General features: G+C 42.7%; 2 protein-coding genes across 4 annotated transcripts in view; both read right to left on the bottom strand.

Annotated features, from left to right (window-relative positions):
• COLEC11 (collectin subfamily member 11) overlaps nucleotides 1-18,013 on the bottom strand; it is a 46,555-nt gene extending 28,542 nt beyond the window's left edge. For 2 of the 3 annotated variants that reach the window (XM_041477863.1, XM_041477861.1), the window contains exon 1: nucleotides 8,640-8,854. The gene's annotated coding sequence lies outside the window, so the exon portion shown is untranslated. Of the gene's footprint in view, nucleotides 1-8,639; nucleotides 8,855-17,768 lie in introns of those variants that run through there. The other variant, XM_041477862.1, reaches the window with a different exon arrangement.
• A 102-nt stretch (nucleotides 18,014-18,115) lies between these two features.
• Nucleotides 18,116-25,221, bottom strand: RPS7 (ribosomal protein S7). Its single transcript, XM_041477864.1, has 7 exons — nucleotides 25,100-25,221; nucleotides 24,482-24,563; nucleotides 24,102-24,173; nucleotides 22,360-22,503; nucleotides 20,684-20,748; nucleotides 18,850-19,000; nucleotides 18,116-18,231 (listed from the first exon to the last, which is right to left on the bottom strand). The coding sequence occupies exons 2-7, from the start codon at nucleotides 24,554-24,556 to the stop codon at nucleotides 18,154-18,156; spliced, it is 585 nt and encodes a 194-aa protein (XP_041333798.1). The 5' UTR covers nucleotides 24,557-24,563; nucleotides 25,100-25,221; the 3' UTR covers nucleotides 18,116-18,153.
• Nucleotides 25,222-26,364: the final 1,143 nt, after the last annotated feature.

The raw sequence follows: 26,364 nt of genomic DNA on the forward strand, positions 1-26,364 counted from the left end.
CCAGTTCCCCAAGAGAGTAATGGCTCACATTGGATGGACACAACAAGTGAAATTAGACTACTCAGGCATGCTACATTAAAGGATGAAAGGAAGCAGAGAAGAAACCTGATGACAAAGCCAGCTCAGGCCTAGAGGTAGGACACTAGACTAAAACTGGGTAAAATGAGTTTTCTGATTTCTGTGTTTATGTCCCACAATTTAATAATGTATAAACACAGGGACAGGTCAGGAATATCCAGAGAGAAGACAAAATCTAAGAAAAGCAGTTTATGAGATTCAAGGAAGAATAAAAACAAAAGACAAGTCATAGGATATAGACTACTAGCAGACATACAGCAAAAGGGAAAAATTAGAGGTCTGAACAGAGGAGAATAGCAGAAAAAGGACAGAGGAGCAATGGTAGCACCCCAGAGGGCAAGGGGACAGGAAAAAGGTTTGCTTTTGGCTGTCACAATATCCTACTCCTCACTGAGGAGAAAAAACAAGAAAGAGCAGAAACAGCTTTTGACCCCCTTTTCTCACACATTAGATAAGTGACAACTACAATTAAAGGAGGTTCTAAGAACAAAGGGAAGCCACTTGAACTGCTTCCCAGTTCTTCCCAATGCTTCAAGTATTACACCTCAAAAAGTGAAGCACAAGACAAAGCACAGCTGCCATTAGCAGATGCGTATTTATCAGGACAACTCTGCTTAGGTCCAGACCTCAAGCTAGCAGAGGTTAGTTTTAAACAGACCCTTGGGGGAGATATAAGTGTTCTGGCATAGGTGGTCAGTCTGAGAAAATCATCCTGAACTGTTTAGCCAAGTCAGAGAAAGGCACCTTGGGACAGGGATTCATTTCATCCCAATACAGAACAGAACTGGTAATTGACTCTGGAGGTCCCTATTCATTGCTGAATATCACTAATTCAGCCTTGCAGGTATGTAAAGTTAGGTGAGAGGTGTCACATCACTGCTAATTAGCTAAGTCAGTCTGCAGGAGGGTTAACAGCAGCCTAGCATCCTGCTGCAGTCACACATTAGCCTCTCCTTCTCTGTACTGTCACCAACAGCCAGCTGATCCCAGCTAGCACAGGCTGCTATTCCAGCAGTATGATATTCCTCTGCTTGTAATGTTGTTTTTCCAGTTGATTTAATTCCTTGGTTCCTGGCAAGGATAACATGGCCATCATTCCTGTGAAAAATTATGCCAGCCAAGAAAAGGAATGCCCTTGGCAGCAGCTGAGATGGCCTTCAGTGTGTTACAAAACTGTGCCATTGCATGCCAGCAGCATACAGAAAACAGGAAGATACATAAGTGAAAGAATTCCAGGGACTAAATTACCAGGAAAAACAAACAAATAAACAAACAACAAACCTAAACAAACAAACAACAACAAAACAAACAAAAAACCTACAAGAAAATCCACAGAAAACTCCGCACCAAAAACTAAAAAACAACCCAGCACATAATGAAAGTGGGAACATTTTTAAAGGAAAGATATGGCAAAATACTAGGCTGCAATGGAAAATAATAACCAGCAAAAGATACAGAACATAGGAAACACAACAACATCACGCACTTTGTAATAACATGCAAGCCACCAAGAGTTATGGAAAGGATCCAAGAGTGTTATCCTCAAATGACAAGGACATATTTCTTATAGTGATGTCCTCAATATAACAAAACACTGTGGTACACAAGCATTCATTATCAAAATCTTGCATTTGAACTGGGGCAGTGTCAATGCTATTCCAACAAAAGGTTATTTTTACTTTCAGGCTGAGAGACCAACTAACACTTTGCACGTGATCCCATGTAATTCTACATTTGACTACATCAGTGGACAAGGGAAGGGCTACAGATGTCATTTATCTGCTCTTCTGTAAAGCCTTTGACATGGTGCCCCACAACATCTTCTCTCTAAATTGGAGAGAGATGGATTTGATGGGTGGAGTGTTAGATGGACAAGAAAGCGGCTGGAAAATCATATCTTGAGGGTGGTAGCCAACAGCTCAGTGTCCCGATGGACATCAGTGATAAGTGGTGTCCCTCAGGGGTCTCTATTGGAACCAACATAATTAATATCATCATTAGTAACATGGATGAAAGGATTGAGTGCACCCTCAGCAAATTTGCAGATGACACCAAACTGTGGTGCACTGTGGACACTCCTGAAGGACGGGATGCCATCCAGAGGGACCTGGACAAGCTGGCAAAATGGCCCATGGGAATCTCTTGCCAGGGAAGTTGTGGATGCCCCATCCCAAAAATGTTCAAGGCAAGATTGGATGAGGCTTTGAGCAACCTGGTCGAGTGGAAGATGTCCCTGTCCATGGCAGGGGGATTGGAACCAAATAATTGTAAAGGTCCCTTCAAATTCAGGCCATTCTATGACTCTACAATGTCTTCACTGGACAAGTGATAGGTGATCTTGATAGCAAAAGTACTACCCAATATCCTTTCATTCTTAGAGCTCTGACACACCTTTCCAAATACAGATAAGTCAAAGAAGGCAGAAGAAAGGGGAACTTATCAAAACAGATATAGAAAATATATGGTTGACACAGAAATGGTTGTAGAAGGAAAATGCAGTGGGAAAATAAACAGGTTTTTATGTGTCTGATGTGACTTAGCTGAAGCACACAAACAGGCACTCAATTCTAGACATTAACAAAGTTCTCAGAAGTCAAAGTATTCTTACACTAGTATGGTACAGCAGACTTTCACTAATCAGTCTATGTCATTGGCCATAGTAATGATCCAATGTAAAAGCTATTGACTAAAGGAACACAGCTGAAATATCTTTCAGTGGCAAAACCTCCCAGAGCAGCTCTTACACATGCCACAACACATGCACTCAAAATACTTTACCATGTACAATGCACTGGTTGACAAATATTTTTAAAATTTGAGGAGTACAAGGGATTGCATGCAGTTTGAGATGCTTTTGACAATCTCATCTCATTTTGTAAATCTGAAATATTAATTCAGAAGTAGACAGACAGTGAAGAACACAACTTGCAAGCAAGGATGTTTATGTGAATTCATATAAAGAAGGTGTTACTTCCCTTAAATGCATACTGTGATGCTTCTGCTACCAAAAGATTCTCGAGGATGACAACCCCCTTAGAAAGCTTTTCATTGAAGTCCTTCCATTTAACCAACTGCCCTGAGAGATTTCTGTATTTTAATAATGTACATTTCTAGGGAATAATATAACAAGCTGTGTTAAGTAAGTGATAACTACTGGCATTTCCACTGCTTTGGTACTCAGCAAATTCTCTAGCAATAGCAGCAGATGTACCCTTCACACAGCTAGAACATGACCAGAGGGCAGCTGTGCACCAATTAAGAAGCTGCAGAACAGCTATGCAGTGATCACTTGAACCTCCATGTTTGTCTGCTCAGAATTTATAGGGCACTGACAGGAGCAAAAACTAATGCTGCTGTTCTGATTGTGCAGTTACCATAAAATAAAAGGCTTCAGTGGTGTTAAAGAGTAAACTGACCTGAAATCCCAACATCCACCAGCTGACTTAAGAAAAGGAACAGTGAAAACAAAACCAAGACTTGCCACAGTTATTCAGTGCTGCCAAAAAGATACAGAGGCATCAGTTCTACACATAACAGAAAGACCATGCACTCAGCACTGTAGCTGCAATGTTTAATGTCATCTTCCCTAAAATCAAGGAACAGTGTGAATGCAATCACTTGCACATTAACTGTAATTAGGCAAATGCATGTTTACATACAGAGTTGCTTAGGAGACAGTCTGTCAGACGTGGTGGGTTTGCCATGGCTGGAGGCCAGTTGCCCACCAAGCCTCTCTACAGGTTTTGTACCAGTCATAAAAGTAGAGAACGACAATAGTTTTTGACATTATCATATATCATATCATGGCTTAGGTTGGAAGGGAGCTTAAAGACCATCTGGTTCCAACCTCTTTGCCACGGGCAGGGACCCTCCACCAGACCAGGTTAGTCAGAGCACTAATCTTGCCTTGAACATTTCCAGGGATGGGGTATTCACAACTTCTCTGGGCAGCCAGTTCCAGTGCCTCACAGTACAGAATATTTCTCTACTATCTAATTTAAGTTTGAAGCCCTTTCCCCCTGTCCTGTCACTAGAGGCCTTTGTAAAAAGTCCCTTTCCATCCTTCCTGTAAGTTCCCTTCAGGTACTGGAAGGCTGCAATTAGGTCTCCCCAAAGCCTTTTCTTCTGGCTGAACAAACCCAATTCACAAAGATACTAAACAGCAAAGGAAGACAACCTCCATAAAAGAGTTTTTTCAGCATAGAATGGCTATCGCTACATCATCTCACTTCATCTCTAAATTAGCTTTAAACTGCAAGTTCATTGCACAGCTAGAGAGAAACACTGCAAGTGCAACTGTAGGTGCTGCTGGCAGATCCAGCACCCTGGAGTCTCCTCAGCATGTACCATCAGTCCTTCTCTTGCTCTTCCACATGTTCTCAGTATCTGATTCCTTAACATTTCTTGAATATAACTCCACTCCTGTGAGCCACCAGAGACCTGTTTTCTTATTAACACCATTCTGACAAAGCTTATTGATAGACACTTTTCCTATTTAATAAGGTTTTGTTTTGGTTTGGTTTTTTTCTGTTCCTGTGCTAGGCCTTCATTAGATTCTTGTCTGGTGTTTTTAATTCATTGGCTATTATTACTGCGCCATCTAACAATGCTGGTTCTTTCATATCGAAATTTTTAAAGCTCTTTGAAAAAATTAGATCTCTTACAAAACTTTCTCTGATGATAATAAAAAGTTCTATATATAAGTAAAATTAAAATTATACAGTCACTTTTATAATTTTGTCCTTCCAAAAAGCAGACTGACCCTGGCATTTAACATCTCATCCACGGTCTCTTGGAGGCCCACAGACCATTTCTAAAGAGTCCGCTAAAGATGAACAAATGCATACCTACTGTCAGCAAGTTTCAGTATTTGCTAAAATCATCAGCACTGTCACAGGAGATTTTGGGGTGGTCCACAACAAGCCTGAAAATCACTCAAATTAAACAGAAAATCTTAGAGTACGGTCCGAAGGATGTTGTTGTTGTTGTTGTTATTATTTTTGCTTATTTTGCAAGTAGCAAACAGGGTAAAAAGAAAATAATCACAGAGAGAACCATACCTAAGACCAAAGACAGGCACCAGGAACTTAAGCACATCTATGGATAAAGCTTCATTCTTACAAGTCCCTATTCTTACAAGTCAAAAAACAGCCAAAGCTAAAGCAGTTTCTCTTTCCACTCTCCATCCTTTTCCCCCATTTTTTACCCCTAAGACTCCCAGTGAGAGCTGCTTAAGTTCAACACTGGCAACTACCTCTGAATCCCTCTGTGGCCTCATCCCAGGTTCAAACAAAGCATCCAAAACCTTCTCCTAACAATCCAGCCACCTTAAGAGGAGGTTGCTGTGGTTTTACTGGAAAACTTGGGTGTCTAAGCTTTTCTTCCAGCACAGACCAGAGATGGTCAACATCTTGCCTGAGGAGAATAACAACACACTCTCCTCCCACCTAGCACATTTCCATCAAGGAAACACATCCCAAATCATTCCGTCTCCTCCAAGCACACCAAATTACTATGTTGGTTAGTTACAAGGACACCTTTCCAGCAGATGGGAGGTGGAGGTTTGGAGCAGTGAATGAGCTGTATTTAGACTTCCTACTTCCTGGGTAAGCAGTCCCAGACAGCAGGTGACATGTGACAGCTGGATAGCAGCAGTCTAGTTCTCAAACAGAACTGTAGAAAACACTTTTCTCAGAGCCATTTTTCAAAATCTGCATGTTTGAAGAAAGCTCAGCAGACAAATTCAATGTAATCTTCCACCTTCCAGAATCCCAGTTCCTGAAGCATTTGGCACTAAAGATGGTGAATTCATCCATATACAGCAGAGAGAATTATGGAACACCTCTCAGAAGCAATTTTCAGATGGCTGCTATGGCCATCACTCACTTGTCTGACTGTGGTGAGTCACTTTCTTCAGCCCTTAGCTCTCCTCCACTCACTCCATATTGCACAGCCAGTTCTTTGTTTGGAGTCTGGTATCCAGCTTGCAGCACTGTGAAACTATTTATTCATGTCTATGTTTCATTCACGTAAATCTTCAAAAGTCCCTTCCAACACAAACCATTCTATGATTCAGTGCAGAAGGAAAACAATGTAAACCTTTTAATCCCTCACCATTTGTCATACTGCTCTGTCCCAGCCTCCAGGACACCCTATGGACCTCCTAACCAATCTTCTGATGAAGTTTTGAGGGGACAGCATCCAAATAGTCCCAGAAGCCAAGAATCCTTGGATCCTATAGAAAAATTAAGAAACTGGTGCACTGATGAGGTGCTCAAGCAGACCAATTCTTTTCTTGACTACAAATATCTTATACAACTATAGGCAAGTGACCCAGGACTAGACTTTTCTGAAGAGCCACTTAGATGGGTGAGATAACACCTTGCTGTATTTTCAAAATCACCTGTTCTAAAGCTTCAGGCTTCTAGTAGGTTGCTTTCCTCTTAAGAGTTCTTAAAAAATCTGAACATCCAGCCATACTCCCTTGCATTTTTCAATTCCAAATATATAAAATGGAACACTTTCAGTACAAAAGTTGGCAGAAGCCTTAACAAAGCCTTAAAAATGCTATTAAATATTCTCTCCCTTGTACAGGTGTTTCCATGGCCAAGAACAACAAAAGGCTTTAAACCTTCTGCTGACACTCTCTTGAAGGTTCCTACTCTCATGGCTGAAACCCATGATGGCCCGTGGCTCATGCAAACCAGAAGGAAACAACTGAATTTTAAGAAGCTGCCAACTAGTTATCAACCAGCTGATGCTTTATGAGCCCAGTCTGTGCCTCTTTCATGAGACTAACTTTTCCAAGATACACTGTAACACTCCTTTCATCAAGGGAAATTAAAATAGTGAGGCCCTGACCACACAGCCTTACGGGAAGTGTGGTTCAGCTGTGAAGTTCAGCCAGTAGTGAAATGCAGTGCAAAGCACAAACTACACTTCCCAAGAGACACCAAGAGAATATTTTTGGCTAAACTCTCCTGGTTTTCAGCCAAAATAATTTGACAAAAGAACTGAACTATCCCAGAAAACTGACACTTTTCTTTAAAAAGCTACTCTGCCAAAAGTCTTCCTACTTCAAAAGGATTCTGGTTCAAGAATTTTTGGACAGCCTTAGAGATAACTAAAAAGAGCTTTAGAAACAGCATAAAATCACTCAAAATAATCAGAAAAAAATAGCCTTGAACATAGCATACGATTAGAAATTGCACAGATTTCTGCTGCTTCCACAGAGCACTTTTCTGTTGACTGTAGGACTATGTCATGTTTAAAATGCTATTTTGACTATGAATTTAACTTACACATTATCTTTCATATATAACTAAAACAATAATTTCATTTTAACAGATACATCTAAGAATTTTATGAAAGAGAGTCCAAACATTTTTAAAAGGAATACTCAACTTGGAAGTCTTACTTCTTGTCTACAATGCTGGCACACCTTATTTACGCTGCATCAGTAACATACTAAAATTTTAGGGATAGTATTATTGTGTCAACTTTAAATCAGTGTTTGTTTTATATTTTCTCATTACTGTAATGCTTTAAGTGTTCATGACCATGTAAACAATCACATAGATATGAAATACAAAGATCTCAGCTAGAGAGAGGAAAACATAGGGCAGCAGTTTTTACGTTTGCAACATTTTAAAAATATTTCAATACCCAAGAATCAAACGTATTGGTTTTACACCAATCCACAAAGTCATAGTATTTCCAGTCCAGTTGCTCCATTTCACTCTAGGACAACTAAAGTTAGGTATTCTCCACAGTGATTTGATTTTGCTAGAAAACAATCCTCCACCAAAATTTACACATATGTAGGCACAGAGGTCAGAATGGAAACTTGCAAGTCCATTATGAATCCCAGTTTTCACAGCTCATGACCGAAAAGCAGGCACGTGCCCTGCTGCTTACTAAAGTATGACTTACTCTCACTCATTTCTGCTCACTTGGACCAAGATTTTGTATCATTATACACCCTTATATCCCCTTATATCTCACTAAGCATTTCTGCATGGTACTACTACCTACATGATTTGGTTTTCACCCAGATTGTTCTTAATTATCCAGCAATGTAATTCCAGCCCTTACTGGACCTTCACTTCTGCAATGCCAGTCTTCATTCTCTGCTATGTTTTCTGTATTAAAAGATCACTTTTTAAAGTGGAAAACAGACAACTGCCTGTGTCTGTTACTAGGAATTACAACTCAAGAATGAAGTAAAATAAGTTTTGATTGTAGGAAAAGTAAAAATTCAATAACTGTTTTATCCTTCCCTGCTAAACGGAAGGCGAGCTCTTCCAATGGCATTTGCACATTTTAAATACAACCCCCCCTAAACTAAACTGGCATTCAGTGATCTAACCCACATGGGTGCTTCTCTATAGAAAAGTCCAATGTTATCCAATAGACTCAAGCAAGCTCTTTTTTCCTTCACCTTCCCCTTCTGTTTGGGGATTGTCAATTATATTTTACCATACACAACGCAGCCCCCTAACAAATATCCAGACTTTTTCTTCTACATATTTTTACAGAGTGAAAGCATAAAAGTCTCTTACCTTATGGCTGCTGAGAGAATGGGAACTGCAAAACGCTCTGTGCCTGCAGGGACACTGCACAGATGAACCTCATTGCTGCTGTTTACAGAAGTCTGACAGTTTTTAATTTGAAAAGAGGTTGTCTTTTTCTTTTCGACAGTTCAACAAATCAGACAAAACAGTTGCAAGTGTTATCTGTAAACAGCTTCCTGTTTGAAATAGATCAGCTGTCCTGCAGGACAATAATTAGGGAAGAAGTGTGGGAAAACTGAAGAGGTCCATGATGTAAGCTTTTTATTTTGGGAATGTACTTTTTTGGGAATGCACACTTACTTTCCCCTCCTCCTCTCTAGCAGAGAACCCCTTTTTAACCATTTACATCTATTCAGCTCTAAGCCATGCATGCACATTGCCCCAGCACAACACTTCTCTTGCTTTGCTTCAGGGGATATGAAAACACATGAAACACAGCACTGAATGTGATCATCTTGTGTGGATAATTAACACACTCCCCTTGCTGAAATTCTCCCTATTCTTGCAACTGGCTGCAGCATTCTTGACTTGAGTAAAACAGGCAACCGTTTCAGAGCTATGTCTGAACACCCCACAACAATTAAATGCTAAGTTATCCACATGGCAGGCATCTTCACAATATTTTGTGGGGATTTTTTAAACACCTTTTGATACAACTTTAGTGCTATTTCACTATAGCTTCTAAATAGTTGTACAGCCCTAGTTTTTACCTTAAACAGCTGGACTAGTTTGACGCATGGCTAAATCCCAGTACTCCATATACATTCAAACAACAAAAACTGGGGCAAGCTGATTCTGGGAAGTGGGATTTTGATAACACCCCCCCCCCCCCCCCCTTAGTTACAGCAGTTTATACTTCAACAGATAGAAATGGCTTCACTCTCCATTTCCAGGGCAAATAGAGAGTACCACTTGTGACTATATCAGTCAATACCCTCTGATAAAAAGCTGCTGTATTTGTAAGACTGTAGCTCTGACAGATACAAAAAAACCCTTTGAATCATCTGTCTCCATCCATCTCATGCTACTGTTCCCTCCTCCCAGTTTTTCCAGGCAATGTTTGAGGGGTCATGCTCTAAGCAAGCATGCAGTGGGCTGGGAGCCTGGGTAACCCCCAATATGTGACCTCTTACTGGAAAACCAGGACAGGAGCTAAGGGCAGTAGCAGGAGGTTCCTTTTTCTATTTTCCACACAGAAAGCATCAGAACACAGAAAAGGTTTTAGACTGAGGAGCTAGAGAAAGCTTCAGTAGAATAATCTGTGTGTTCACTTCTTTATCACTTCTCAGATCTCTTTTGAGGTGTAGGTCCACTTCACTGAGAATTCTGTGCTGTGGTGGGGCTTGCAGTGCAAGCTGATGACACGGTACTGATATACTCTTCTCCTGTTTTGCTCTTGACATTACATATCACCTGTCCCAGCAAACCTCTCCCTAAGCCTGTGCAGCCTCCTTGCCCACAACAGCTCCTGTTTTGTTAGCCCGCAACACACACTGACCAGCTTTAATGGCAAAGACAAAAACAGGTACAAAAAGAGGTAGCGATGCCTCAAACTCAGGACTCCCTGTGGACTACCTAAAAACAGGTTTCCATGTTGGACTGGAACCTAGCTACCCTCCTCCACAGCTATGAACTCCTGTATTTTAACACACACCAAATGGTCACAAAAAGTTAAGAGCCAGTGGTCTCTTCCTTGGTAGATTACCTCAGTAAAGAAAGAGCAAAATGGTAAAACATGAACATAGCTGTCTAAGGACCATGCAACTCTAATTTTAAAGCCCATTTTTTTATGCACACAGGCCCCACCAGTTCAGTGGGAGCAGAAGGCAATTAACAGGACTGGGCCCTTGCAGCACTCTGTTGGCAGAAACTTGCCAAGACAAACATTTTATGTAAAGAATGCAGCAAAGTGACTGTAGTCCAAGCCTTTGAAGATCATATTACCATGGCAAAGACAACTCCATTTACATACATATCTACTCTCCCTGTAAACACAGGAAAATAACTTTGAGGCCAGAAACAGAATTCAATGGAGAAATAGAGTCAGTCAGGTAAAGTTGGTAGAAAAGGTAGGATTCAACACTGGGGAAGCAGAAAAGAAAACAAACATAAATGACCAACATTTAAAAGGAAAGGGCAAACACTATAAATGCAGTGAAAGAGCTTTCTCTAGAAAAGGGAGGATAAACAAGCACATGGTTTTCTTTCACACCAGAGAGAAAGGCATAGTCCCCATACAGAAGGGCATAAGTAACCTTTTCCCACCCCAAAATACAACTGGAAACTCTGTAGCCATACTGGTGCATCATCTAAATCAGGCTACTATGTGCAAACTGGGGTACTGATGCATGGACCATGTGGGAGCAGCTTAGGTCATCACCAGCTCACAAGAGCTGCTGGTTATTAAGTTCTTCATTATGTTAACATGCCTGCCCAGCACACCGTAGCACTTCAAGAGCTGATTCCCAAGCCTTTTAGCCACCCTTGCTAGATAGAGAGGGACAGCCTTCAGAGGCCACAGTATACCAGTACAGAGGAACAAGGAGCTCCTGGACAAACTGAAGCACAAAAAGGAAGCCTGAGGAGGGAAGCAAGAACGGGTAGTCTGGGAGGGATAGAGACTGTCTGAGCAATGAGGGACCATGTTAGGAAAGCTAACCTGCCTGAGATGTCTGGCCAGGGACACCAAAGGCAACAAGAAAAACTTGTTTAGGTACATCAGTGATAAAAGGACTACTAAGGAAAATGTGAGTCCTCTCTGCAAGGAAACAGGAGACTCTTTTGACAGGCTCAAGAGATGGGCCTGTGCCACCTCAGTAAAGAAAGAGCAAAATGGTAAAACATGAACATAGCTGTCTAAGGACCATGCAACTCTAAATTTAAAGCCCATTTTTTTATGCACACAGGCCCCACCAGTTCAGTGGGAGCAGAAGGCAATTAACAGGACTGGGCCCTTGCAGCACTCTGTTGGCAGAAACTTGCCAAGACAAACATTTTATGTAAAGAATGCAGCAAAGTGACTGTAGTCCAAGCCTTTGAAGATCATATTACCATGGCAAAGACAACTCCATTTACATACATATCTACTCTCCCTGTAAACACAGGAAAATAACTTTGAGGCCAGAAACAGAATTCAATGGAGAAATAGAGTCAGTCAGGTAAAGTTGGTAGAAAAGGTAGGATTCAACACTGGGGAAGCAGAAAAGAAAACAAACATAAATGACCAACATTTAAAAGGAAAGGGCAAACACTATAAATGCAGTGAAAGAGCTTTCTCTAGAAAAGGGAGGATAAACAAGCACATGGTTTTCTTTCACACCAGAGAGAAAGGCATAGTCCCCATACAGAAGGGCATAAGTAACCTTTTCCCACCCCAAAATACAACTGGAAACTCTGTAGCCATACTGGTGCATCATCTAAATCAGGCTACTATGTGCAAACTGGGGTACTGATGCATGGACCATGTGGGAGCAGCTTAGGTCATCACCAGCTCACAATAGCTGCTGGTTATTAAGTTCTTCATTATGTTAACATGCCTGCCCAGCACACTGTAGCACTTCAAGAGCTGATTCCCAAGCCTTTTAGCCACCCTTGCTGGATAGAGAGGGACAGCCTTCAGAGGCCACAGTATACCAGTACAGAGGAACAAGGAGCTCCTGGACAAACTGAAGCACAGAAAGGAAGCCTGAGGAGGGAAGCAAGAACGGGTAGTCTGGGAGGGATAGAGACTGTCTGAGCAATGAGGGACCATGTTAGGAAAGCTAACCTGCTCTGAGAGATTTAAATCTGGCCAGGGACACCAAAGGCAACAAGAAAAACTTGTTTAGGTACATCAGTGATAAAAGGACTACTAAGGAAAATGTGAGTCCTCTCTGCAAGGAAACAGGAGACTCTTTTGACAGGCTCAAGAGATGGGCCTGTGCCAACCTCATGAAGTTCAACAACACCAAGTGCACCTAGGTTGGGGCAGGAAATCCCAAGCATAAACAGACTGGGCAGAGAATGGATCAAGAACAGCCCTGAGAAGAACATGCTGGCTGATGAGAAGCTCAGCATGAGCCAGCCACATGTCCTTGCAACCCAGAAATCCAACCACACCCTGGCCTGCATCAAAAGAAGCATCGCCAGCAGGTTGAGGGAAGTGACTCTGTCCCTCTACTCTCTCATGAGAGCCTACCTGCTGTGCTGCATCCAGCTCCGAGACCCCTAACGTAAGAAAAATGCGGACCTGCTGGAATGTGTCCAGAGGAGCGCTAAGGAACAAGATCAGAGCTGGGCTGGAGAGCCTTTCTAATGAACATAGGCTGAAAGGGTTAGGTTTCTTCAGCCTGGAGAAGGTTCCTGAGAGACCTTAGAGCACCCTCCATTACCTAAAGGGGTGTAGGGCTAAAAGAAAGCTGGAGAGGGACTTTTTACAAGGACATGTAGTCCTTGAGAGAGGAACTTTTAACAAGGACAAGGCAGAAAGGCTTCAAACTGATAGAGGGTAGGTTTATATTAGATACTATGAATTCGTTACTGTAAGACTGGTGAGAACAGTACTGGAACAGGCTTCCCAGAGAAGCTGTGGATGCCCCATCTCTGGAGATGCTCAAGGCCAGGTAGGATGGGGCTTTAAACAACCTTATCTAGGAAGATATCCCTGCTTACAGCAGAGAGGGCTGCAGTAGATTATCCTTAAGGTCCCTTGAAACCCAAACCATTCTGTTTCTATACAGCAAGGCACCAGTTGGGCCAGCTACTTCAGCTGGACCCAGTACACAGCTTTTCCTCAGCCTTTAAATTCAGGTTAAATACCACACTGACACAACTACAAGCAGAATTCTTGGATTCAAACCAAACCAAAACTATGCAGATAAAATCCAACTGGTTGTAAAAGGACAATAAAAAGTTTTTAGAAAACCAAAAAGAACCCACCACTAATACGTTTTAGGAGCATCCACGAAAATTTTTCTATACTTTGCATAGTCAGTTGGCATTATCTTTGTATCTGTAAGAGGATTAAACACAATACCTATTTTAAATACAATGGTTATTAAAAAATCATAGAACATGACAAGGCTCTGATTTTCCCTTCAGTTTAGCAAAGCATCCAATGATATGAGCATTTCCCAATTAGATTTTTCCAAAGGATGAAAATTTCGAATACCCAAACTCTTGAAAAAATCAGTATCTGAGATCAGTTGCAGGAGCTCAGTTTATTGCAGGCCATCACAAATGCTGTTCTAGTTACTGAAACTAAGAGCTGCCTCACTAAGCAGCCGTTATCAGGCCTCCCAACACCCAAGAAACTCCAAAAAAGTGGCAAGAAGATACAGCAGATACAGGACTCCTCCACAGACAGACATGCACACAAACACACCAAGTGCAACCCCTCCTCTACTCTCAGGGCAGTACAATGATGTCTCCTATTCCCTTTGCTTCATAGAACAGTTATCTGTTTAGCCAAGAAAATAGGAAACAACTTTTTTAAGCATTACGACAGTCCTGGTAAAACACAGCCTGCAGATCTGTCCCTGTGAAGGTATCCATCTGCCATCTGAACAACTTCTTAGCACTGCCCCAGCACCTCTGCCCTCTCTGGGCACTGAGAGCAGAAGCTCTCCTCCCGCGTCTTCTTCTGTGCAGTACATGAGATGTATGGGAAAGATCAGTGTGGCCACACCAGTACAGTATTAACTTTATTGGCAACTGTGTAAAACCTGGCCTTCTGCTTTATTAGTGATGCTGAACTAATTTTTTTTTTTGTATGAAAATTTTTAAGCAGCATTCACTGCAGCAATTCTGCTTTTTCTGTTAGTCATCTCTAAAACTGGAATAATCTCCTCAGTGCTTGGATTTAATTCTATTTTTGCTCCTCCAGGGGCAGATCACAACTGAGCCACACATGTTAACTCAATACACAATAATTAGAAATTTTAGCTATTAATCATTTAACAACACCAAGTAGCAACTGCATGACACTAAGCTTAATGATTTTCCTGAAAACAAGAAAGAGTAACTGGAAGGTAGAAGAGGGGATACATGAACTCATAGACTTAACAAATCCAACAAACTTTCTCCTCTTGATGACAAGACATAAATAAGATCCTCTACTTGTATCTCTGTAGGGAACAGAGCACTAGTACATAGATGTTCACAGGAGCACCTCAAGGCAGGCAGGAAGGGGCAGGCAGGACAAAGGCACTTGGTTGAACAGCAGTGAATTATTCACACTGATCAGTGCTGCAGTCAGCCCCTACTGGAGACAGGCAAACTCACACTCCCTCAGCCTCACCACCAGCCTTCATTTTATGAGGCTTCATAACTGTCTGTAATCAATATCTTTTCTTCGGTCATTCTGATAAACGTCCAGTGGCCTAGATAGGACATCCCACAAACTGGAACAGGTGTAGCTTTTCAGCATTGCTCTGACCTTCCAATGTAATTGAGAATCAAACTCAGGCCTATCACTTGGAAAATTCAGGAAAAACAAAGGAATAGGAAATTGATTATTTCAGTCCACAATGTAGGAGTGATAGGATTTCCTGTGAACACTGCTTGGCATGAAATCATACACTGAAACTCACCAGTTGTTCCCACTTACACTCAAGAGGGGCTACCCAGACATGTATCATATATCATGTTATCATATATCAAGTTGCCCTATTAATACAAGATAGGTCAAGCATCACCCAAAACTTCAAGCAAGTTCTGTTACACTACAGTTGTAACACATCTATACACCTTTTCGAAGAAAAATCACCAAGGATCAGTCCTCCTCATAGGCAAAAATATTTGAAGACATTGTGAAAGGATTCATATGAAATAAATAATTGAAGCTTTAAGATCAGGTGAAAGTCTCATGAGCAATTAACAGATGTAAAGCCCTTGCTTTTCATTTGGAGCTACTAGAGGAAAGAACTTCACGATATGGCTGTCTTTGCACATTGGTACTATCCACATATTACTGCTGCAGAGTCTTGGTACAGAATGCCCCACCACTCTTTCACCCAGAGCAGCTGATAAAACTTGTGATCAATCACATGTTCAGAGGTCAACTGTGCCAGCATATGAAAGGTATAGGAAAAGTCTAGCATCATCTCACATGGAGTTTGCTTAGGTTATGGTAACATTTGACACCAGCATTCCAGCAGCCTCATTAACACTTGACCAGATGGCATCAAACTGACAATCCAGATTGCAGGCATGCACTTAGTATGCTTGTCAAGGGACAGAGGGAGTTGTCTAACTGCATAACTGACACAAACACACGAGGGAGTCTGTAAATAGAGGTAAACTAAGATGAAAGTCTTCTGCAAACACACAGCCTCGTTTTTTATGTCACAAAAATTCACCTCTCCTTGTAGCTTAATTGATGTAAAAGCCATAGAGCTTTGACAGCGTTATCCTTTCCCTCAAAGAATTTGCTTATGGGGCCATCATGAGCCTTTGCACATCATATAGTTCAAGAGGGCTTGCAACAAGAGCCAAGAAAAATCTATAGCCAGCTGGCAGTGCCTGGGAACGTTTGCAATCTTTCTGTTCAGTTTACTGGATTTCTCCTCCCCCGCTCACCCCTCCCAGTGCTTCAAAAGAAACTCAACTGACATTTTTATTACTATGAAGAGATGAAACCTGAGTTACATTTCCCTATAAAGCAGGAAATGCTGTCTAGCAAAGCCTCTGCAGATCACCTCTCCTTGCAGAGGTTACACAGCCCCAGCAGACTCACCTGCCTCTAACTAAAGGTAGTTAACATCTGGTAAGTCTCCAAATATTCCCCAAGCCAGCCCACACCAGCCAAGGTCTACTTGCACAGGCTGTCACTGCGACTGTTTTAGAGGAAAGCTTAGTGATGTGTCTGACTCAAGACTGAATTTTTGGGGGCCTAGACAAGGTGGCATTTCCAATCTGAATAATACCCATTTTTGCAATGAAAACTTGAATTCAAAAGTTATGGGTCCTCTACTGTAAGATCTTTTATAATTATTCTCCACACAGGCAGATAGGATTTGGGGTTATTATATACCTGTCAACTTCTCTCATGTAATTCTAAGGGAAGCTGATGCATTCACTTCTGCTGAATCATTCAAGATGAACAATAAGTGCCAAGGAATAAATAAGGAATTAAGTTATACTCCAGAGACAGAAGTTTGTTTACTTTAAGGACTTTCCCTATCTCCTTTTCAAACTTCTTCAAAGATACAACCTGCTTTTTGTGCAAATACTCAAGCCTTATCAGCAAGTAACAGGAAATTAACTGCTAACTGCAACAGGGCACCTTTTCCTTCTTTTTGCATTCTCACCACCAACAGTAACAGCACAGGGCTATCTGTCCTGCCCTACAAGTCATGCATAAATTTTAAAGTCTTCATTTTTTCAATGCAAAAACAATGCAGAACTTGTTTTAACCTTTTAGCTCTCCATAGCTAAAGAAGGTGTTGAATGGGAAGCAACCAAAACTACTGTAAATGGAAAAGGGAGGTAAAGGTACAAAGACCCTCAGTGAGTGGTACTTGTCCTCCATCTACTCTCAGGTAAGAAAATGCAAGTGCTCCTGTCACACAACTTGTTCCCAACTTAGCTCTTCACTTATCAGACTGACTCCAAAATTAGTTGTCTTTTACTGTGTTAAATACTTATTCCTACTACTATGTTTAGTACGATCAGGTACTTAATGCATGTAATTAGCTCAGAACTTTACATGACCAACACCACCCTGAGCTTGTGTAAAGGGTTCTTTAACACAGATACTGGAAGTCAAAAGTCTATCAGCCTTCAGATGCTGATGCATCTAGTTCTTCCTCGCCTCTCTCTGTATCGGTGAGCGTGTACAAAACCATGTTAAAACAACATCTAAAAAAATATTTCTGAAAGCAAGATCAATACCTAAAAAACCCATCATTTTTGGCCAGTGATATAGTCAAGCACTCAGAAGTAAAAATTCCTTCCCATTTCAGTCTGGAAGGTGAGAAGCTATAGAGTCTGCTTTTAGGTAAGAACTGGTAAGGAATGTTGCCACTTAGAGCAAGTTAGGTTATCTCAAAATCAACCTGTACCTCCCCCAACCCAACCTAAGAATTCAAACCCTTTATCCAGTTGTCATTTCTACACATTTCGTAAGTCATGCACCACCTGCTAGTTGACTTCTTCCAGTGTCAGGAACATGTAGGTTTCCAACTGACATCTTGTGTGCAAGACTCAGAGAGTTCCACTGCTCTACAGCAATTCTCCGCATTTTCCCCAGTTGAGATTTGGAATACTTAGGTTCTTCAGTATGAATTCCTTTTGCAGACTCTGGACTCTTTTGTCCAGTTGTGTTGCAACAGTGCCAAGAAAAGCCTAACAGGGCTACCAGTAAAATGCTGGGGAGTTAATACTTTGATTCACACGTGTCACTCTCCAGACAGAGGAGAAGTCCCATGAACCAGTTAATCCCCATCTGTGTTTATGGAATTCAAAATTTAAATGAAATTACTCTGTTATATGAATAGTTGTTTATTCAGCCATTCTTTGCATTTTACAGCTGGAATTCTGGAAACTCAAACACCACATCTTTGCCTGTGAGCTTCTTGTACACACCAGAAAATGTTTCCACCTGTGAAGACAAATAAATCTTGCTTATACATGCTGCATAAATAAGTAATTCTAAGTTAACATACTTAAGGTACTATACTATTTGCCAGTGTATCTTCACTCTGAGGCCAATTATTTTTTTCTAGATTAAGGTCGCTGAGGATTTACACAAAAGATACATTTCCTCTAGAGCATTTGGGCTCTCTCTGATTTTCAACAATGTGAGACCCTGAGAGCTGAGCAGGCCCAAACACAAGCCTCTCATTTCACCCTGCCAGAAAAAAACCAAACGAAATGCAGGCTCTACTGAACACATCTGTTTAAGGTCAAAACTAAGTGCTTCACTTGAAAAACAACAAAAACAGAAACAAACCCAACCAACCCCTATTCACACAAAAAACCCAATGAAACACTGTCTGGTCCCATGAGGGAACTACTTTATAATCCAGGGGCTTTGGCAAGTTGAACTAGAGCTTTAGTTCAAAACTGCCTCGCCTCTATTTCCAGCACCTTACTCCAAATACAAACCGAAGCATCTCCACAAGCCAAAAGGCAAGTCTTTTGTTGTATCCCTAAGCAGACTCTTGGGGATGTCAGAATGTCACTCCCAACTGCATGAGAAATAAGTTTTTTTATTTACCTTGTGTTCAACATTGTTCTGTTGTGCTTTGTCCAGATGGACTTTTATAAGCCTGCTGCCGTCCAGTTTTACGCGGATTCTCTTGCCCACGATTTCACTTGGGAAGACCAGGTCCTCGAGAATAGCATCGTGCACTGCAGTAAGCGTACGGCTGAAATGCCACATTGATATCATTAAAACACATCCTCTTGAAAAATTTCCAGTTTGACAAGGTTTAAATCTTCCACAGCATGCTTTGGCTGAAAATTCAGTGGCGTTTATTCTCTTTAATGCCACAGTGTAACAATACAGCACTATCACAGGACATGCAAAAAGAAAAGATAAATTCTACAGAGTGCAGAAACTTAATGACTGCACAAGAAAAAGTAGCCAAGTTTCTGACCTTTTAGATCACACATTGACTTAAGGCAAGAGCCTTGAAACATTATTCTATTTCTACACATTTAATAAATATTTAAATCAAAACCAAATTGCTCCTTCGGCAACTCTGCCAGAGACACTGACTGGAAAAGTTTAAGTTTGTAAGTAACCTCAGCTGCACAGAGTACATTCATGGGAGACCCAGTTTTGGAAACACTGGTTTCTTCATCTACCTAAACCCAAGCAGCTTAGAAGACCAATGTAATACAGAAAAAGACTAGCTGGACAATTTGAGTCCCTGCTTAGAAGACTGCTTGAAATCTGCATGTGTGTTCCTGAACTGTCCAGAAGTGAGCCAACAAGAGAAAAGGTGGCCCAGGTTATTTTACGCAAGTCTAGAGGATTAGTAAGTCTTACAATCCACAGCATCCTGATCCACAGTTTCAGGGCAGTACCACTAGTAACTAACACCTGTGTCTACAGCACCACTTCACACCTGCCCAGACTGGCACAGCTAAGGGACACAGACATCCACAACAACACAGCAGCCTGATCTCATCTCAGGCTGAGACAGGGGCAGTCCTGCACACCTGCTTTTCCTCATGCAGAAAAGCGGTAGGCAGCGTGCTCCTCAGACACAAATGCCAACTTCTCCAACCACTGTGATAGTTAAAAGAACACAGGCAGAGTCTTCCAAAGGCAGGACTGTAGCTAGATGAATATTGTGAAATTGTACTTTTAAAATCCATGCCTGAAGACTGCAAAATACAGTAACACACGACACGGGTATAATACTGGGGGGGGACAGGGAGAAGCTACAATATGCCACATGTCATAAAGAGGACAAACTTTTAAGACATGGATTTACATAATGATATAGCAACATACAGATGAGGCACTGACATCCACAGAGACGTAGCAGTGTTGCATGTCTAGCAATCCAGTGACTAGATGAGAGCAGAGAGGCCATTTAACAGAAATGGCTATACTCTTGCTATCAAATTCATATCCAGAGGGACTAGTAATTGTACCTACACCCCTTCTCAGCCACTCTCTCCCTCATTGCATTCCTTTAAGTGTGCCAGCCTTGACTTCTGCACACAGTCTAACATGTGATGTGGAAGAGTTTCTTACTACAACTTTAAAAAAAATAGTTCTTGTCAGCACACTGTGGTAACAGAGACAGCAGGTTGGGGCTCCTTAAACCAACACTGCTAGGTAAAAATTTGCTACAACTGTAACTGGAAATACAAATCGAGTGCTAAGAAATGCAACACAGTGCCCAAAAGTGACCTTTCTACTGAACACTTTAGCAGTCAAATGACAGATACAAAGCAATATTTCAAGCAGTAAGAGAAAGGACAAGACCAGCCAATCACTTGAATGACTTCTCAAAAACTCAACTAACCATTACTTGACTCAACTACCAGGTACAAAAGAAGGCTGTCAGACTGAATCAGTATCATTTACCAACCTCCTCGGACGCTTTTGCTTGTTTTTTGTGCGGCTTTTTCTTGTTGGCTTGGGCAGAATCCTTCTCTGTTAAGGCAAGAGAAGAACAAAAAGGCAGTTCTCAGTTATCTGGTGGTCACAATGAACTCAGAAACATGCACCTTTTCATGCAAACCAATGCGTGAAAAGCCAAAAAGGTAGACTTAAGTACGCTTAAAGTTACATCAGCATTAGAAACTAGAAAACTAGAGTTGCCTACAGAAAGTGAAGTGCTGTACTGCTATATTTCTCAATTACTACTCCTGTATTCAGCGCACTGAAATAGAAGATTTGTACTTCATCCCCTCTCTCCATGAACACAACCACAGTAGTTTACTATGTCTCATCAGCACTGTGAACGCACTTCTTTGGGAACAGAAATCCCAGGGAATTTCAACTTCTGTTAGACTAAGCTGCTGGTGCAAACCAGAGTAGTGAGCTCAGTTCCACAGACAGCTAGGTGACATCTGAGACTGAAATGCTAGTTTTAAAATAAGATGTATTGCACAGTCCACATCAAATACTGGCTTAAGTATAACCTGTTCCAAATTAGGATCTAAATGTTAGGTCAGTAAAACTTATTTTCTACTTTCCTACTGCAAGTGTAGATGTTTTAAAGCATTCTAGATGCAGTTTATTTCTGCATTAAAAGTTTTAGCCACCTGCAGTATTTTCTACCATCACATCACAGCTTCTCCATGATTGTATTCGTGATGGGGTTACCATTATCCAAACTGGGTCATGTCATAATCAAAATCACATGTTCCCTTCTAAAGTAGATTACTGAATTGAAAAAATTCTTAAGAGTTACAGAATCACAGAATCTAAAAAAAAAAAATTAAAAAAAAAAACCACTGAATATGCTGAGTTGGAAGAGACCAACAAGGACCATCAAGACCAGCTCCTGACCCTGCACAGAACATTCCCACAAGTCACACTATGTGCCATAAAGTATTGCAGAAACACCTCACAGCACTGTGTCAGGCTGGTGCTGTGACCACTTCCCAGTGCTCAACCACCCTCTGGGTCAAGAACCTTTAGGTGAAGTGAGCCAAAGGCACTTCATTAAAATAAATCTTCTTGGCCATATAAAGATTCAGGGTAAGGTGCTCTGGCTCTACAAATTTCATGAAAAATTTTCAGCTAGCTTCAGTTTAACCAATTATCCACTCTGCAGACAGATCCCTAGTTTGTCCAACCCTTAAGTACTGGCCAGAGATCCCTGCAACACCTTTTCACCTTAGCTCCTGCCATATATTTAGAACTTGCATGAGTTTTTTTTCCTTCTTTCCTAGTAACTTAAATTTTAAGCGCCTAGATCATCTAAGTGTAGCAAAGTTCCTAATAATATTTGCTCCCTTTTATTTTAAACTTTGTATGTAAAACTTATGACGGAGTAAGAGGCCAGAGCAAGAAAGTTATATCCTCCATGAAACAACTTTACATCTCACCAAGTTTCTACTGCTGCCAGCTGAAAACATTTTAGCTAGCATCCACCAGACATCCATTACATTTCCTGCTGGTACAATGAATTACTGTCACTGTTACCTTGAATGGGTAATGCAACACTGGAACATGCGTGAGCCTGGACTAGATCACCCCCAGATATCCCTTCAAATCAACATTTTTGTGATTCTAAGCGTTTTTTTTTTTTTTTACCTGAGCAATGAACACCACATGTTTTCCACTAAATTTCTTCTCCAGCTCCCGAACTAGCCGCACCTGAATCTTCTGGAAGGACTTCAGCTGAGGAACTGGTACAAAGATAATGATGGCTTTTCTGCCACCACCTACTTCAATTTCCTGAAACAAAAGTACAAAGTAAGCATTAGCTGGGGGTTGAGAAGTAATGTTTGGTTTGACCATGAATCCTAAGCACAGGTATTGATAGTCTTGCTTCTGACTCTGTAGGGCAGGGAGTGCCTCAGAGAGCAGTACCTGCCTTAATGCTCTACAGACACAGCATTGACAGAAACACTTTTATCAGAGTACTCGTTTTGCTGTGGAGCGATTGGGCAATAAATCCCACCACCCCTTTCAGAATCACATCCTCTGAATAAGCCCATTCCCTCTGCAAGATGAGACTCAGGTGCTAGAACTACAACTATACTGAATGTTCACTATCCCTGCTGCAGTTGTGCTGATACAAAGTTTCAAAAGCTATTTGCCTCCAAGGCAGACTCCAGACAAAGTTTAGGGCAACAAATCACTTACTTATAATCTACTGTTCCATGGAAATCACCTTCTGTCAGCCATTTGCCTAGGACTACATCACTGATCAATCAAAACATTTGTCACCCCTCCACATACCAACAGGATTACAATACACTAGGACAGGTTACTTCTCCCCTGGTTTGTCTCTCCAGTAAGTTGAAACCCTAAGTTTGCATAGGCTTACAAGGCAGTTCTCCCATGAAACTGGCTGCAGAGACATCCTCATTCTCCAACAGAATGGAAGGATGCATCATTCTTCACCAGCTGCCTTCTCATATGAGCCAACTCAGATGCCCATGGGAGATTTCTCATAAATAAAATCAAGCAGCTAAGTAAACAACAAAGACTTTTCTAAAAGCGTTTTACTGAGGACAACTGGCATTGCTGTACTTTAAGAGAGATGTGGTTTCTTCTGAAGGCTGTTCAGCTCATACACCATACATGCTGCTTTCTGCATTCCCAGATTCTTTTTAACTCAACTCTAAGCAGTCAGGTCCCTGTGTCGGTACAGGTAAGCCTGAGCAAAAGCCAAAGGCAGCCCATTAAAGTTTCTGATTGCAGTGACCTGCTTCATTGCTGCCATCCAGTCTCCCAGGCTGAGAAATTCTAACACTAACTTTCTTTCTCCTTTTCCACTAATTGCCTTCTTCTTTTTCTTTCTTGATGCTTCAGCCGCCTGCATGATCTAAAACTGGAAATATACAAGGAGGCCAAGCTACACTATCAAGTCAGTCTATTGCCTCAATCCACCTACCACCTACTAACTGCACATAAGAGAATCACAACAATTTTGGTTTTTATGAAGAGTATTGTAGTTTATGTTTCTAAGTTTCTGTAACACCTACATTTCCAGCCAGTATCAACATGCAAAAAGCCAGCTTCACACCCCAAACCCAGTCTGCAGAGACATAAAGGAGAATCATTGTTTTCAAACACTTTTATTTAACATACTAAATTGCTCTTTGGGCTTTTACAGTGATTTTTCAGATTAGTTCCTAAGAAAAACACTATTATGGGATCCTATGTGCTAGCAGCAAATACCAGAAGATAAGCTACAACAGCCCATAACAAAACTATCACAAGCAATAAGGACTCAAGACACCATTCACCTACTACATTAATATCCACAAAAATTAAACATACACAGAACAAGTCACCCAGCTCTTAGTGGAGAAGGTCCAGCCTACCTTAGCTGCTGTGATGTTCAACTCCCGCAGCTGAGCCTTTAAGTCGGAGTTCATTTCCAACTCCAGCAGAGCCTACAAAAGTGAAGTTGTGGAATAATCCTTTACATACACTTCAGTTCATGAGAACACTTGAGACCAAAGTGTGTCCACAGTGTCAAAGAGCAGGTATAGACTTTTAACCACAGTCAATATCAAAGACTTAACTTCCTGTAAAACACACCAACATCCAACAAGTTTAACTAATGGAAAAGAGGTTGACTCAGTTCCCAAGTAAAATCAGGAAAGAAAAGACGTTGACAGGATCAACCTCAAAGTTTAGGGGCCGGACAACTGTATCTATAACTTGGAGTTACCGGAGAGAACAAGGAAAAGCCACGTACCTGGGATATACCAGACTCGAACTCATCTGGCTTTTCGCCATTAGGCTTCACGATCTTGGCGCTAGAGCTGAACATGGCCTTTCTGCAACGCAAAAGAACACTTCGGCTGTCACTAAGCACGTGTCACCTGTTCCAAACACAGCCAGGACTCTCCAATCCGGCTGCGCAGCCACACGCTCCAAAACGAAGCCGGAGGACGCCCCACGGGCCGGGCCAGGCCCAGCACGTCGCACCAGGGGTGACTACCCGGCCACAGGAGAAGCGTCCCAGGGAGCGCGGGGCCTGCCCACCTCGGGGCCCGCTGCAAGGCCCCGGGAGCCCAGGGAAGCGGCACCGCCACGCAGAGCCCCACGAGTGGCTCGACGGGCGAGCGGCGCTCCCGGGCCCTGCTCCCGGCCCCGGCCCCTCCTCCCACAGGGCGCCGCCGACCGAGGGAGGAGGGAAACCCCGCCGGCTGGCCACCCCCGGCCCCGGGCGCCCCGGCGGCCATCGGGCCCCGCACTGGCGGTAATCGGGCGCATCCCCACACCGCGGTGCCGCAGGGAGCCCCGCTCCACGCCCGGTCCCGTATCGCGGCGGCCCCAGCGGGGAAACGGCGGCCCCGGCCCGGGCACCCACCTCGCTCCGCGCCGGCTGGGAAAAGGGGGAGCTCTCGCGAGAGCAACACAGATCGCGGCCCGGGAAGGCGCTGGCCCCGCCCACCCCGAGTGAAGCCAGAGGCGGAAGAAGGGCAGGGCGGGCGCTGCGAGCACACCGCCAATCGGCTGCAGCGAAGCCCGAGCGGACATATAGGGTCCTGGCGCGGGGAGGGCGGGCTGGCACATGCGCAGTGCCGTGGAGCGCGGCGGGCGGTGGGAAATGGGAGATGCCCTCCCGTCTCGCCTCAGCCTTTTGCGCTTCCTGCGGCAGGGAGAGGAGAAGAGGGAGGAGAAGGCTTCTCTGCTCGGCTCAGTCCCTCGCTGTTGCGCTGAGCCTTCGCCGTGGGACGCCCGCGCCGCACCTCTCACAGGCAAAACTCTCGGCCCCTGGTGTCGAAATGCCGCTCCTGTGAAGAGCCGCCAGAATGTCGGCCTTGGCAGCGCGGCGCGCTCGGGTTGCGCAGCCCGCGGAGCAAGCGCGGCTCTGCCTCCGCCGCGGAGCTCCCTCTCCCTCTCCCTCTCTCCCTTTCCCTGCCTCCCGCCAGGACTGTGCAGGACGGTAGCAGCCACCGCTCGAGCAGCAGTGGGAGACTGGATGGTGTTTTCCCCTGCCCTCTCCGTTACACCATTCCACGTTAATTTAGTGGTGTGGAGTTCACCCGTTCAAGGCGGCAGAGACGTGTGGAGCAGTGCTGGCTTCCCTATTTGCAGATTCAGGTTTCTTGTTCAAGAGTAAGTCCCACTTGGAGGCAGGTGCGCAACTCTTTGCGCATACTGTCCAGGGATGTTAGGCCCAGGAATGGCGTTCGGAGCACTGGTTCTGTGCTCAGATTCCCTAGATTACCCCAAGAGCAGCTAGCTTAACTTTGTACAAACACATTTGCTATTAGCATGAAATGCTGTGTGTAGTCTGTTACTTCACAAAATGCAATAGTGGAGTAATAAACCCTTGTAAACAAAAAACTGACAAAGACACCAACATCCCAGACTAAACAACCTTACCATCTGCAAAATGCAGCTCATCATATTTTCTAACATTTGTGGACTTTTCACTAAATTTATGATAGCCAGAAAAACAGGTTGTTCGGTGCCCATTTTTCTCCCAAGTCACTCTTCTTTCCTAGCATTAATTCAATGAACAGGAAAAACTGCTCAGCTCATACTAATGGCCAGGATTAGTATTTATAGAGATCTGGTTTGGCTAAACAGCAGTGATCAGGACCTGATTGAAGAGTACCAAAAAGA

This window comes from Pyrgilauda ruficollis, unplaced genomic scaffold, assembly GCF_017590135.1.
Source record: "Pyrgilauda ruficollis isolate IOZ18807 unplaced genomic scaffold, ASM1759013v1 scaffold42, whole genome shotgun sequence".
Classification (NCBI taxonomy): Eukaryota; Metazoa; Chordata; class Aves; order Passeriformes; family Passeridae; genus Pyrgilauda; species Pyrgilauda ruficollis.